This window comes from Loa loa, assembly GCF_000183805.2.
Source record: "Loa loa unplaced genomic scaffold supercont3.394, whole genome shotgun sequence".
NCBI lineage: Eukaryota > Metazoa > Nematoda > Chromadorea > Rhabditida > Onchocercidae > Loa > Loa loa.
The window spans coordinates 25,452-37,568 of record NW_018108574.1 but is presented as its reverse complement, the minus strand read 5'-3'; the positions used below and the strand labels follow the sequence as shown (position 1 = coordinate 37,568).

The 12,117-nt window shown below is 30.4% G+C and overlaps 1 protein-coding gene across 2 annotated transcripts in view; it reads left to right on the top strand.

Annotated features, from left to right (window-relative positions):
* Positions 1 to 11,236, top strand: part of LOAG_18603 — a gene marked incomplete at both ends in the record, with an annotated part of 22,444 nt that extends 11,208 nt beyond the window's left edge. Inside the window, 18 exons of one of the 2 annotated variants that reach the window (XM_020451265.1) lie at positions 528 to 639; positions 833 to 953; positions 1,166 to 1,303; positions 1,456 to 1,601; positions 1,746 to 1,979; positions 2,148 to 2,237; positions 2,647 to 2,772; positions 5,649 to 5,726; positions 6,049 to 6,234; positions 6,720 to 6,882; positions 7,006 to 7,149; positions 7,414 to 7,571; positions 8,206 to 8,293; positions 8,582 to 8,720; positions 9,082 to 9,256; positions 9,958 to 10,111; positions 10,391 to 10,458; positions 11,131 to 11,232. In XM_020451265.1, coding sequence (XP_020304969.1) covers positions 528 to 639; positions 833 to 953; positions 1,166 to 1,303; positions 1,456 to 1,601; positions 1,746 to 1,979; positions 2,148 to 2,237; positions 2,647 to 2,772; positions 5,649 to 5,726; positions 6,049 to 6,234; positions 6,720 to 6,882; positions 7,006 to 7,149; positions 7,414 to 7,571; positions 8,206 to 8,293; positions 8,582 to 8,720; positions 9,082 to 9,256; positions 9,958 to 10,111; positions 10,391 to 10,458; positions 11,131 to 11,232 — 2,422 coding nt within the window. Of the gene's footprint in view, positions 1 to 527; positions 640 to 832; positions 954 to 1,165; positions 1,304 to 1,455; positions 1,602 to 1,745; positions 1,980 to 2,147; positions 2,238 to 2,646; positions 2,773 to 5,648; positions 5,727 to 6,048; positions 6,235 to 6,719; positions 6,883 to 7,005; positions 7,150 to 7,413; positions 7,572 to 8,205; positions 8,294 to 8,581; positions 8,721 to 9,081; positions 9,257 to 9,957; positions 10,112 to 10,390; positions 10,459 to 11,130 lie in introns of both variants that reach the window. The other variant, XM_020451266.1, reaches the window with a different exon arrangement.
* Between the last annotated feature and the right edge of the window lie 881 nt (positions 11,237 to 12,117).

The window sequence follows — 12,117 nt, the reverse complement described above, 5'->3', positions numbered from 1 at the left end:
CGGTTTTATTATCCATCTTTATTGTAGGTTGTCAAATATGAATACTGTACATACCAAATACGACCATAAATCAATGTTTAGAAAAAGATGAAAAATGCAGACTTGTAAACTATTCTATTTAATCTTTTCGATGATTAATTTTCGTTGACTTTGTAGGGGTCCGATTACTCGTTATATTTTCTTGATGCTTACTTCGAAATGTTTTATTTTAGTTCAAAATGTTTCAATGTTATACCGCGAAAATTTTGATAGTCCTTCTTCTCCAGCAAATGGAAGCGATTATGAAGTTTCAAACAGTTCATTGAGACGACACCAGCAATTGAAGCAACAGTCTTTTAATAGGTAAATTTCAATTTTTTTCAGCTGATCAAAGTCAAGCATGTGCGTGATAATACATTTGTTGTCAAACATTAATTTAACATTTAATTTAGCATTTTGGAGGATGAAAGGGTGAAGAAAAGGAAGAAAGTGAAGAAATAATTACTACTAACCACCTGTTATGATTTAAATCCCATGTGCATTTTCAGCACTTCACCGGCATCACCTCCAACTTATGAAAATACTCGAATTCTGACGCCAACACCGAGTACAGCTTCAACATTGGTTATGGGCACACAGGGACGAGGAGCCAGTCCAAAAGTTGGTGATTGTAATTGTTTCAGTTTGTTTCTTCATAAATCATTTCAAGTATTTGAGTTCAATAGACAAACTTCTATAGAATGAAGCTGTGATATATTAGATTTTAAAAAAAAAAAAAAAAATGGCTTCTAACGTTAGGTTACAGAGACAAACTAATTTGATTCCTCAGAATTTGTATTCCTTTTTTTTCTAGGTTATTCAGACCTTGAATAACGCTTTAAATGGTAAAGGCCATCGGTTTTCTCATATACACTTGCAAACACCATCGAAATGTGCTTATTGTACGTCAATTTTGATCGGTTTGGATCGACAAGGTTAGTATCAAACAATGTTCATTGGAAATAGCGTTCTGTTTGGCGAATAATTCTGCAAATCTACGATTTGATCATCATATGATCAAATCAATGGTCATTTCCAGAACACTTAATTTTGGTCAACACCTGGTCAGTCAAATAGTTCACAAGCAAAAGGATACTAGTATATCTAAGCACTTTGAGGAATATAGCTTTATTTCACATTTTTCCAGGACTCTTCTGTCAAGACTGTCAGTATGCTTGTCACGTTGCTTGCTTGCCGAAAGTACCGTTGGTTTGTCCGGTTCCACCGGAAGCAAGAAGACCATTAGGTATTGATCCACAGAGGGGAACAGGCACTGCTTATGAAGGTAATTTTAAATACCTTGGTTTTTTTGGATTGCATGCTTTTCCAAATATTTCGTAAGGCAAAAGATATTCTTACAGAACACTTCTGACCTGAGATGACTATTTATTTTAATATTTAACTGAAGTTTTGGTGTATTCATGAATTTGATTTCAGGATTAGTTAAAACACCAAAACCATCCGGAGTCAAACGAGGTTGGCAGTCAACGTATGTTGTCGTATGCGACTTCAAGCTGTATTTGTATGACTGCAGCACAGACAAACATGGAAAAGCGATCGATATTCATCCAGTTATCAGACAAGTAACTTTATTGATTTTTCCCTTCTGAAAACTATTTTATATTTTGCTTTTTAAAACGAGATAGTGATTCAATTCTAGATATTTCAGAATTTTAGTTTTTTGAGTTGCCATGTTTTTATGAAATTCGGTAACTTCCTTCTTCCAGGTTTTGGACATGCGTGATACGGATTTCACAGTAACGGGTGTTACGGAAGCCGACGTTATCCATGCATCAAAGTCTGATTTACCAAAAATATTTCGCATAACAACAAGCCAAATTCACGGTACGCTGCCAACATCGGGTATTAATACAACGGGGTCAACGTCAAGTAATGGAAGCGCTTCATCAGAAGGACCTGTTTCACGACAGTATACCCTTCTCATGGCAGATAATCATGAAGTAAATTGAAGCTAAAGCTTTTTTTTTTATAACGATTTGCAGGATTGTGACATTGCCACATGCTGAATGTATGATGTGAGTTCAGCAACATTTCGAAGTATTATATTATGCCCTCATTATGACAACATAAAAGTTTTCACGTGATTCAAATTAAATTTTTTACTTTAGGAAAAGACGAAGTGGGTAATTGCGTTGAATGAATTAAAAAGTCTTTTGCGTCGAACAAAACTCGTTGACAAGAGTGCTTTCATGGTCAAGGTAACTATATTATTATCAATACTCTCATTATTTATAGGGAGAAAACTGATATTATTCTCTTAATATTTTTAAAATTATTCCTAAGGTTTTACCGTCATTTGCTGGCCATGTAGATAAATGATTGTTTTAAACATTCTGTTCTATAGACGGGATAAAGAAACATTGAAACCCTATTTCCAAAGCATTGCTGTGCAAAATTCCTAGCTGTAAGGCTTACTTAATAATTTGCCATACGGACTTCAACTTATAGATGAAACTATTACTTTCTTCTCGTGTACTATTTCAATTATAGAAAGCACTGGAAAATTATATTTTAGGCCTTTTTGTTTTTTTCTTCTTTTGGATGCTTGAAATTAACATTCTAAGTGTTCTCTAATTCTTTTAAATTTAAGTAAAAACTAAAATTTAGGAAGTGTTTGATTCGATAACATTTCGTGAACTTCGAAATGCACAATGCGCTGCAATTATAGATAAAAGCAAAATTGTTATTGGTTTCACAGATTATGGTTTATATGCGGTCGACCTAGATCGTGAGGTATTACTCTTTTCTTTTTCACTTTCTTCGGTTTTCTTACTATAATGTAGGAAACACAAAATTGGAATTTAATTCAAAATTTGCAGTACCAGCAAATATTCATACGAATAATTTTAATTAGAAAGGTTGGATAAGAATAACTTTAGAAGCCGTAAGCAAATGCGTAACTAACGAATAATTCTGCATAAACATTGGCTAATATATACGACATTTGATATAATTCATGCATTTTCTGCAAACAAAATTTGAAAAAGAATAAAGGAGATGTAATGCAAAGTGAAATCAATTATAATTGGTATATAGAAAATATCACAACGAGTTTAATGATAAAAATTCCAATCAATATTCTCGCAAATTTTGGTGATAAAACTTTCAAGTTGAAAGTTTTCTTCATTTTATAAAAAATCTCTCTAGAAACTTGTTTTTATAGTTTTTACTTGTTTTTTCTTCATTTCCTTTAATAAATATATGTTCTTCTACTCGTCACTTTTATGCTATCAGCGTTGTTAAACGTTGGGACCTATGCTTTTCTAAGCTCATTTATCAAATATAGTTATCCCAGATATAGCGGGTGTGAATTTTTTAAGACTTGTTATGGCGCTGGAAATTGTTATGCGGAATTTCTTTCCTTTTCTTGTCTTTTTTTCCCCCACACTTTTTTTCTTGTAGAAACTGCAAGACAATATTACTTTTTCTTCACGATATTTCTGTATGTAAAATTGCACGGCAAAAAATCCGATAATAACATAAATGGTGGAAATGCATAGATATGAGAATGTAATCCCGATAATTAGACCAAAGATTAATTGATTAATTGCACCCAGTCCAACTGATACAAATAACAACTTTTCAGGACATCTGCAAAAATTTTTCAGTACTTTTTTTTTGATAAATAGCAAACAGAGGTAAGGGAATAAGTAGCCCAAATAACTGTAAGAGCTTTCCCTTAATTTATTTGTCCCAATGTACTAAGTTGTTCATCCTATTATTTGTTTTTATAGCTTTTTTTTTTCTTGTCATCCACTGATTTATTACTTAGTCACAGTTCTGCGATTAATAATCTAGGCATTGAATTCAAACTTAAATTATGAAGACTTTTCTATTTCCAAACTTTATTGTCCAGTATTCGAAAAGTAAACAGACTTTCGAAGTGATACTGCTCGGATAGAAATTGGTGATTATTTCCTATGATATTTGCATACTTACCTATTCATTTACTATATTCATTCTCTTATTTATCAATCTGCAAATTTTTTTTTTTTGTGGTTTCATTATGGGATTAAATAATGAAATGAAAAAAAAAGAAAAAAATGATGACATACGCTCCGATATTGAAGTATTTCGTAGATGTAGCAAATGCAATACCTAAGGGTACAAACCAAATAATGGGTGGTGTTTGATAATATTCTCTGTCACTTAATATATAGCCTGATAAAATACCCTATAAATAAGCTCTAGTTTGTTTGATGGTGCTGAATATGTTATCATTGAATATTTCGGTAATTTTTTGATCATTTATGAGTTGTATGACTTCATTTTTTTTTCTCCCGCTGTGGTTAATAATTTTATTTGACCAATTAATTGGTAACTTTACTCAACATTTAATCAATAATTTCATTTACTTAATATTGACCATTGATTAATTAACACATTACTTCCTCTTGTAATCAGAATATGAGACACGCTAGTTTTAAGTGCTTTTTTTTACTTAAAAAATGATTTTAATGTGTTCCGGGAATAACAATCATTGAGTATATCTTCTAAATTTCTTATGCTACTGGATAGAAAAGATACACGTTTTGTTTAAATCTGTAAGATATGCTCAATGGTTGTTATCTCCGGGATACACCGATATGTTTAGAAGAAAATATATTTATATGTTTTTTAGAACTAACGAAAGTTTTTTTTTTTTTGTAACAAAATGAAAATTAATTTATGAGATTAACATATAAGTAACTCACTTCGATGATAGTGAAAAGGAGAATTTTGGAAATTTGTAAAGTTTGGAATCGTTGCCATATTTTTGCAAATTTTGGATGAATAATATTAATGAGCGTAATAAATGGAATTATAACATAGCATAGTATAACAGCAATTAATTCATTCAAGAATGAAGTATTTGTATGTTGTTGGTACAGAGATTTTATAGCTATATTACATGCCCAAAAAGTAGCCATTAAACCGGTTATTTCAGTATACATTTTACCGATTGCTCGTATCATTACCATTGTATCGTTTAGGGACGAATGTATTTTCTTTTTTTTGGATAGATATATTCTTATCTTTAAATGACAAACAGATGATGAATTAAGTTTAACTGAGAAGTAAATTATTAGATTTTAATTGATGAAAATTAAGCTAAACTTTTAAATCTACCCTGCACTATTTATTCTGGACTGCTTCTGGGTTCTGAGATTTTTTGATATTTCGATGTTTGTATTTTGAATTTGATGGAGAAAGATAATAAACTAATAGAGAAATATAATGAAAGAAAGAGAAAAGAGGTTGAATGTTGAATTATTTTATAGTACGGAAATAACAGATTTCAATTATGTGATTTGAAATAATAATTCTGTTCATCTTTGTCTTTTAAAAGATTTGCTTCCACTTTTTATTTGATATATACAATGTGACATAGGCATTAAGCTCGAAAAACATTGGTCTGAATACTCATTGATGTGAACACTTCAAACTTACTTTTAGTTGACCGCGAGATAGATTTGGTTTAATTGCTAAATGTAAAAGTGAAGAAATGAGGAAATAAGAGATTTTATACATTTTTTTCATTAATATGCTAATTGCCCTTTTTTCGAAATTTCAGTTTTTAAGTAGTTTCAAAAAAAATTCATGTTTATCGGAATGGTCATTAATTTCAGTCAATAACAATGGTTGGTGGTGAGAAGGAAAACAATAAACGAACAGTTGAACGTGTGGAGTATAATGCGGAAGAACAGGTAACCATTATAGCGAGTGATTCAAGTAAAACAGGCAGAAAGTTAGGATTATAAGCTTCTTCGAGGTGTTTTTATGCTTGATTATTTTTTGAGTGAAATCATCGGAATACCGAAGAAACATGTTACACTGAATATATGGATCTTTTTGGTGATAATGATGAGAAACTAACGAATTAATTGAAGTGGAATAAGGATATTAATTAGAAAATTATGAAATACTAAGTAAAATGGTTAAAATTTTGTATTCCTTTCAAATGTTATTTTTATCCTTCTTTTTTTCATCCGTATTTTTGAAAATGAATTTAGCGAAGTTTATTTTAAGCTATTCGTGGTGTTGGTTGGTCCACAAAAAGATCGTCATGTTCGTCTAATACCGATGGCTGCGCTTGATGGCCGTGATTTGAAGTGGATTAAAGTAGCAGAAACGAAAGGCTGTCATCTGATGACAATGGGTGGTGGTAGCTCGAGTGATCCATGCCATTATTTCTGTGTTGCAATCAAAAAATCGGTCTTTTTTTTCCTTTCAAAAAGTGAACTAAATAATTTGAGATTTAATAGGGCATTTAAGAATCTTAGTGAAATTTCATAGCATTAGTAGCTTAGCGCACGTATGAATTAATGTATACAGCTTTAATGGTTCACATTTTAAGCAACCTGGGGAAGTATAACCGGGATGCGAAAATTATACGGAAGTATGTTGGTAACTATGTCCGGTTATATTCTGTAAATCTTACTATCTTAAATATGGTTAACCGACCTTAATGAAAGCATTTCTATTTCGACTTAATGATAAGAAATTAGAAAGTTCAGGAATTAGAAAGTTTGGTCTTAGAAAGTTTTATAAAGTAGTTTTTTGGTAATGTCTTCATTCATCATCCAATGAAAATTACTCTTTCAGTAATAACTCTCTTTCTGTTAGATTAGAATTCAAAAAATTTCTGAGATCTAAGCACTTCTTAAACAGTATTCCATTATTTTCATGTTTTTTTTAAGGTGCTCGTTTTTCAAATTGATAGAAGTGAAAAACGACATCGAAAGGTTCGGGAATTGGCAATGCCTGGACAACCACAAACAATGGCAGTAATGCGTGGTAAGCTATGTGTTGGTTATCCATCTGGTTTTCGCATGTGGGATCTTGTGGATAACACTACTACCGGTATGTCTTCATTGTGGACTTTTCGTTCTTATACTGAAAATTATTAAAGATTCTTGATTTTTTCAAAAATTCAGGGAGTCCAAACACGAACATTTTATGCAACTTTACTTAAGTAAATTTCAGCATTGGTAAACTTCGAAGATTCATCACTTCAGTTTCTTAATCAAACATTATACGATGCTCATTTGATCATCAATGTTAGCGGGTATGAGCAAAAGGAATTTCTTTTGATATTCTCACGTCTTGGTGTTTACGTCGATGCACAAGGTAAGTTTATAGTTTGTCGTTCAAATTCAAATATTTCGGAAACTATTATCTGCATGTTGGCACTGTTTACGAAATACTTGAACTATGCTTTAAATACTTCAATTATTTAACTGATAGTTTGATTATACTGATATAAATTAACAGATCAAAAAATGAGAGACTCTCTTGGTAAATAAAAACTTCCCAGAAAGATTATTATTACTTAGTATCGAATACAATCGTTAATTGAAGCGGAATTTTGAAATATTACATTACTCTTTTCAGGTCGCCGATGTCGTTCACAAGAATTAATGTTTCCGGCTGAGGCATCATCGGGTGGTTTCGTTTGTATAATGCCACATTTGTGTGTTTATTCCGCAAATGAAATTGATATTTTCAATGTGAATAGTGCTGAGTGGGTTCAAACTGTCAATTTGAACAAGGTTTCATTTTTTTAACAAAATTCTTTGCAAAATAACTGTGAAATTGGGAAATAGTTATATCTTTGGATTAAAATTTTCTAAAAAAGAAACGACGAGTGTAGTCTTTTTGTCTGTTCAAGAATTTTGTAAATTATTTGAACTGTTTAATTTTGAATAATTTCAAACTGTATTTTGGATCATTTCATAAATGTAGATACAAATTCTTTGGTAGCATGGGATAAATTTTTGCAAGTGTTACATTTTCGATATCAGATTTGTAAATATAAGTAGAAGTGTAATGTTTTCACATATTTTGAATTTCAAAATTTCGTTAAAATCAAGCTTTTGATTCTCATATCCAAGTATTTATGTTTGTATATGCTTCTGGAGTTTTAATCGAGAAAATATTTTCTTGATCAAAATTCGTCGGCGTTGTTTGAGGAAAATCTTTTGGAAAGGGTGTAATTCACTATTAGTCTGAATCAAGGATGAATTGAATTGATTCGTTGAAAGCATTTAATATGTAACGCTTTTTAGTGGTACGAATTTTTACATGGCCGTGTGCTAAATGCATATGCCAGTAGAAAATATACATTTTACTCATTTATCTTACCATTCTGAATTTTTAAAAAAAAAAAAAAAAAATTTAATTCAGGCATTTCCTCTGACAAGTAACGGGTTATTGACGATGTGCATGGTGAACGATATGCCATACGTTGTGTTACTTTCGGATGTACTCTCAGGTATTTAGATATTCATTAAATTACTATTTTGCTCGCATATCAAGTGTGTTTACATTGAAGGAAATTACCCGTTTTTCTTCCGTAAACTATACAATTACACTAATTGAAATATATGGACAGATGTTGTTTAATACAGCAGTTCTTCAACTATTTAAATTACTTTGAACTGTAATTACTAATTGCTTAATTAATGTGATTGATTGTTGGTTTTTTTTTGTACTTGGAAATCTTTTTTTACCTCTCTCGTTCTCTATTGGTTTTGCTAATTTGTTTGTTATTACTTTGCAGATGAAGATGCGGTAAGTATTCCGGTTTGGACATCGTCCAGCGTTTCGAATACGTCAGCACTTTCTCTGAAAGGTATGGCTGCAAAACGTCGACGGAAATTCTCTATACGTACATCACGTGATGAAGATCGACATGGCAGGTATTTTTTTATGAAATTGAATGCAAATAGTATTACAATATTTTTTGCTGGACTAAAATTCCAGTCGGATTTTTTTTGATTTTAAAATGCATTCGAAATTTTCCTGGACATAATTTTTTATTATATCCTTTTTTTTCTCTTTTCACTATTCATTGCTCCATTAGCCTGTAATACCTGTTTAATTATGGGTATACTTGATGTATCTAATTAGCTATTGATCATTAGATTGATTAAGCTTTAAAAAAAAATTTTGATATTTTCGAAAAATATTATATTTCAAAATATTATAAAATACAATATTATATTATATATTTTAAAATAAAACATATATTCTATTATATTTCGAAATCATTTTTCATAGAATTGGTGATCGTCGAAGTCAGTTACCGATCAGTGGTCCATCCGATTTTGTTCATATCGTTCATATGGGTCCTGGAGCAGGATTGGAGTTGCAAAATTTAATGGATTTAAAACAGCTTGGTCCTGCAACTCATTCGCAGAGTAGTTCATGTGTTGGAACCGGTGCTGCTGATAAGGTATGTAGATATTGAAGTAATTTAAGAATAGTATGGTTTTAGGGATTGGGAAAATCTAATATAGTGTGATTTATGAAATCGAGAAGGGAATAAAATAACTAATGTTGTAGCTCTAATATATTCATGTCGTCATATTGCAATACTGTTTGGTTATTCGTATAATTACTATTTATTGTCATGATATAGCTTGCTTTTAGTTATAGTTTCCTTTATAGTTTTTCTGCTTGCATGATAACTTTACTATATGCATTTTGCGCATGCTTTGTTGAAGTTTCAGTATTACTAATATTCATAGTGATATTCGCAGTAACAGCAATAATAACAATATATGTGTTGTTATTATTTTAATTTTGCTCTATCTGCTACTACCTACGTGACATTATTTTACTTTCAGTATGTAGCTTTGCTTTCCTTAAAAAATTAAATTTTCTGAAAATGAAAATTATGATATCGCGAGAATTTTCAACATTGTTCATTAAATAATTCTGAATTTTTCATTAAGTTTAGGTTTAGCATATATAATTTGTTGCAACTTAAGTATTTCGTGAAAGATTAAACGTTATGTGTGCTTGACATAATTAGAAGTGATTTCAAATTTTCTTTGAATTTTCCACTCATTCACTCACTCCTTTTCCTTACAATCTCTATAATTTCTCTTCTGGTGTGCTTTGACAAAAAAAATCTAATTTTGGATTTGACAGGTACGTCAATTTATTAACCCGATAATGCGTTCGAGCAGTACAGCAACAGCTAATTTGCATGGTGCGCAAACTTTAAGTAGTATTTCTCGTCGTGATTTTGAATTGATGCAGTCCAAAACACGTCCATTGAGTTCGCATAGCAAAAGTTCAGATGGTAAGCTTTGCAGTTATTGTTGAAAAGAGTGGCCATTCAGTTTACTGATGCATATCTTTTTTAAATAATAACTTCTCTTTAACATTAATTCTACTTAATACTTAACCAGAAATGTTTGTATTTGCTTAATTTCCGTGTAATATTGGCGTAAATTGTTTGGTCACATTACGTGGTCATATTGCGTGCAACATATTTGTGTTTCTATGATGTGAAATTTATTTTTGTTTAAAAAATTCTGGTTTCCTTCGCTTTCTCTATTCATTCATTTCTAAACTTAAGGTTCTTCGCTAGGACGCAATGGCATGCTTTGCACAGCTCAGCTAACAAGTCAAGAAATTCATGCTGTGGTATGTCGCATGCATCTATTATCTTTTATTATACTTGTACGCTTTCCATCTGCGATTTATGATTCCCTTTCAACTGTCCAAAATTCTGAAACCGAAACAAAAAATTAAAACAAAACTAGCTAATAGACGCATTTGGAAATTGTTTTTTGATCTTTCAACTCTTAGAATATGAAAAATAGTATTCTTTATTTCTGGTTATCATGTTATACTCATCTCTTGATCATTTAAAATGTATGGTTAGGTAGATCTTAACTACTCCGTAGTTTAGAGCATATGTTAAATTCTTTCCTTTCATTTCGAAAATAGCAAAGCTGTGGGATGCTTAATGAAGTCGGTCGATCTAGAATTCAAAAAGGGAAAAGTGATCACACATGATGAATTGCGATCAATTTCACATAATTAGTTTATAGAATTGAGATAGTTAACTACATAAATATAATTTGCATGTTGATATTGGATTTCTCGGGAAAAGTTTAGTAGTTTTTGAAATAATTAGATCATGCTTGTGTTGAATATATAGTAATATTTTATGTAATTTGTGGGAATGTATGGAACTTTTTTATATGCAAATTTTTAATAGTGATGGCAGTTGGGATATTTCGATTTTTTGTAGCAGATTTTTTCTTTTAAAAAAAATTTAAACAATTAAAAGTTATCATTCCATTTTTGTAGGAACATCCGGGACCGATACGACGTCCTGTGCGAGCAAATTCACAAATGTCAACAACGATCCAAGCGTCAACAGTGAATCGAAATGAAGTAGCTCGTATATAGTATCAACTTTTACAAATAAATCTTGTATATCTATTAACTTACATTTAGTTTTTTAAAAATGATTCATTTCCACTTAAAGCTTTTAAAAAAAGGAAATTAGTAATTAAGTAAACAACCTGGGATTTTTTCAAATTTTTGTTCAAACATGATAGTAATGCCTGCTCTGTTGAAATTACTAAATGTAATCAGCATTCAGACTAAACTGTTTCAATAGGAAAAATGATTTCCAATTCAGGATTGCGGAATCTACAAAAGTTAGAGTGTGATAACTTGACTCTTCTCTTCACAAAAATTTGAATAATTCAAAAATTTTATACTGTTTACAAAATATTATCATATATGCGCAAATTTGCATCCTTATGCTTAGAAATTGTATCTATATGCATGTTGGCGTTGTTTCGTTTATCATTTTGTTTTGGATATAATCACGTTGTGTTGATAGAGAATGTTGACAGATTTTGAAATGTATATCAACCCTTATTTCGGGAAATCCCTTATGCTTTGTTGTACTTTTCTTGGATATTGAGAATTTTTTCAGTTTTACATTCTCAGATATCGGGAAGTTTTTCTCTTTTTTTCAATAATTCTAGTAATGAATAAGGAGGAAATTTAACAAGTTGACCTAGTTGATCAGTGACCGGTTATTTATGCTACAATTCTAGTTATTCATGTAGTCATTATTCATTTGGTCAGTTATTTTAGCTGTTGTAAACGAAATTATTATTATTATTATTATTATTATTATTATTATTATTATTATTATTATTATTATTATTATTATTATTATTATTATTATTATTATTATTATTATTATTATTATTATTATTATTATTATTATTATTATTATTATTATTATTATTATTATTATTATTATTATTATTATTA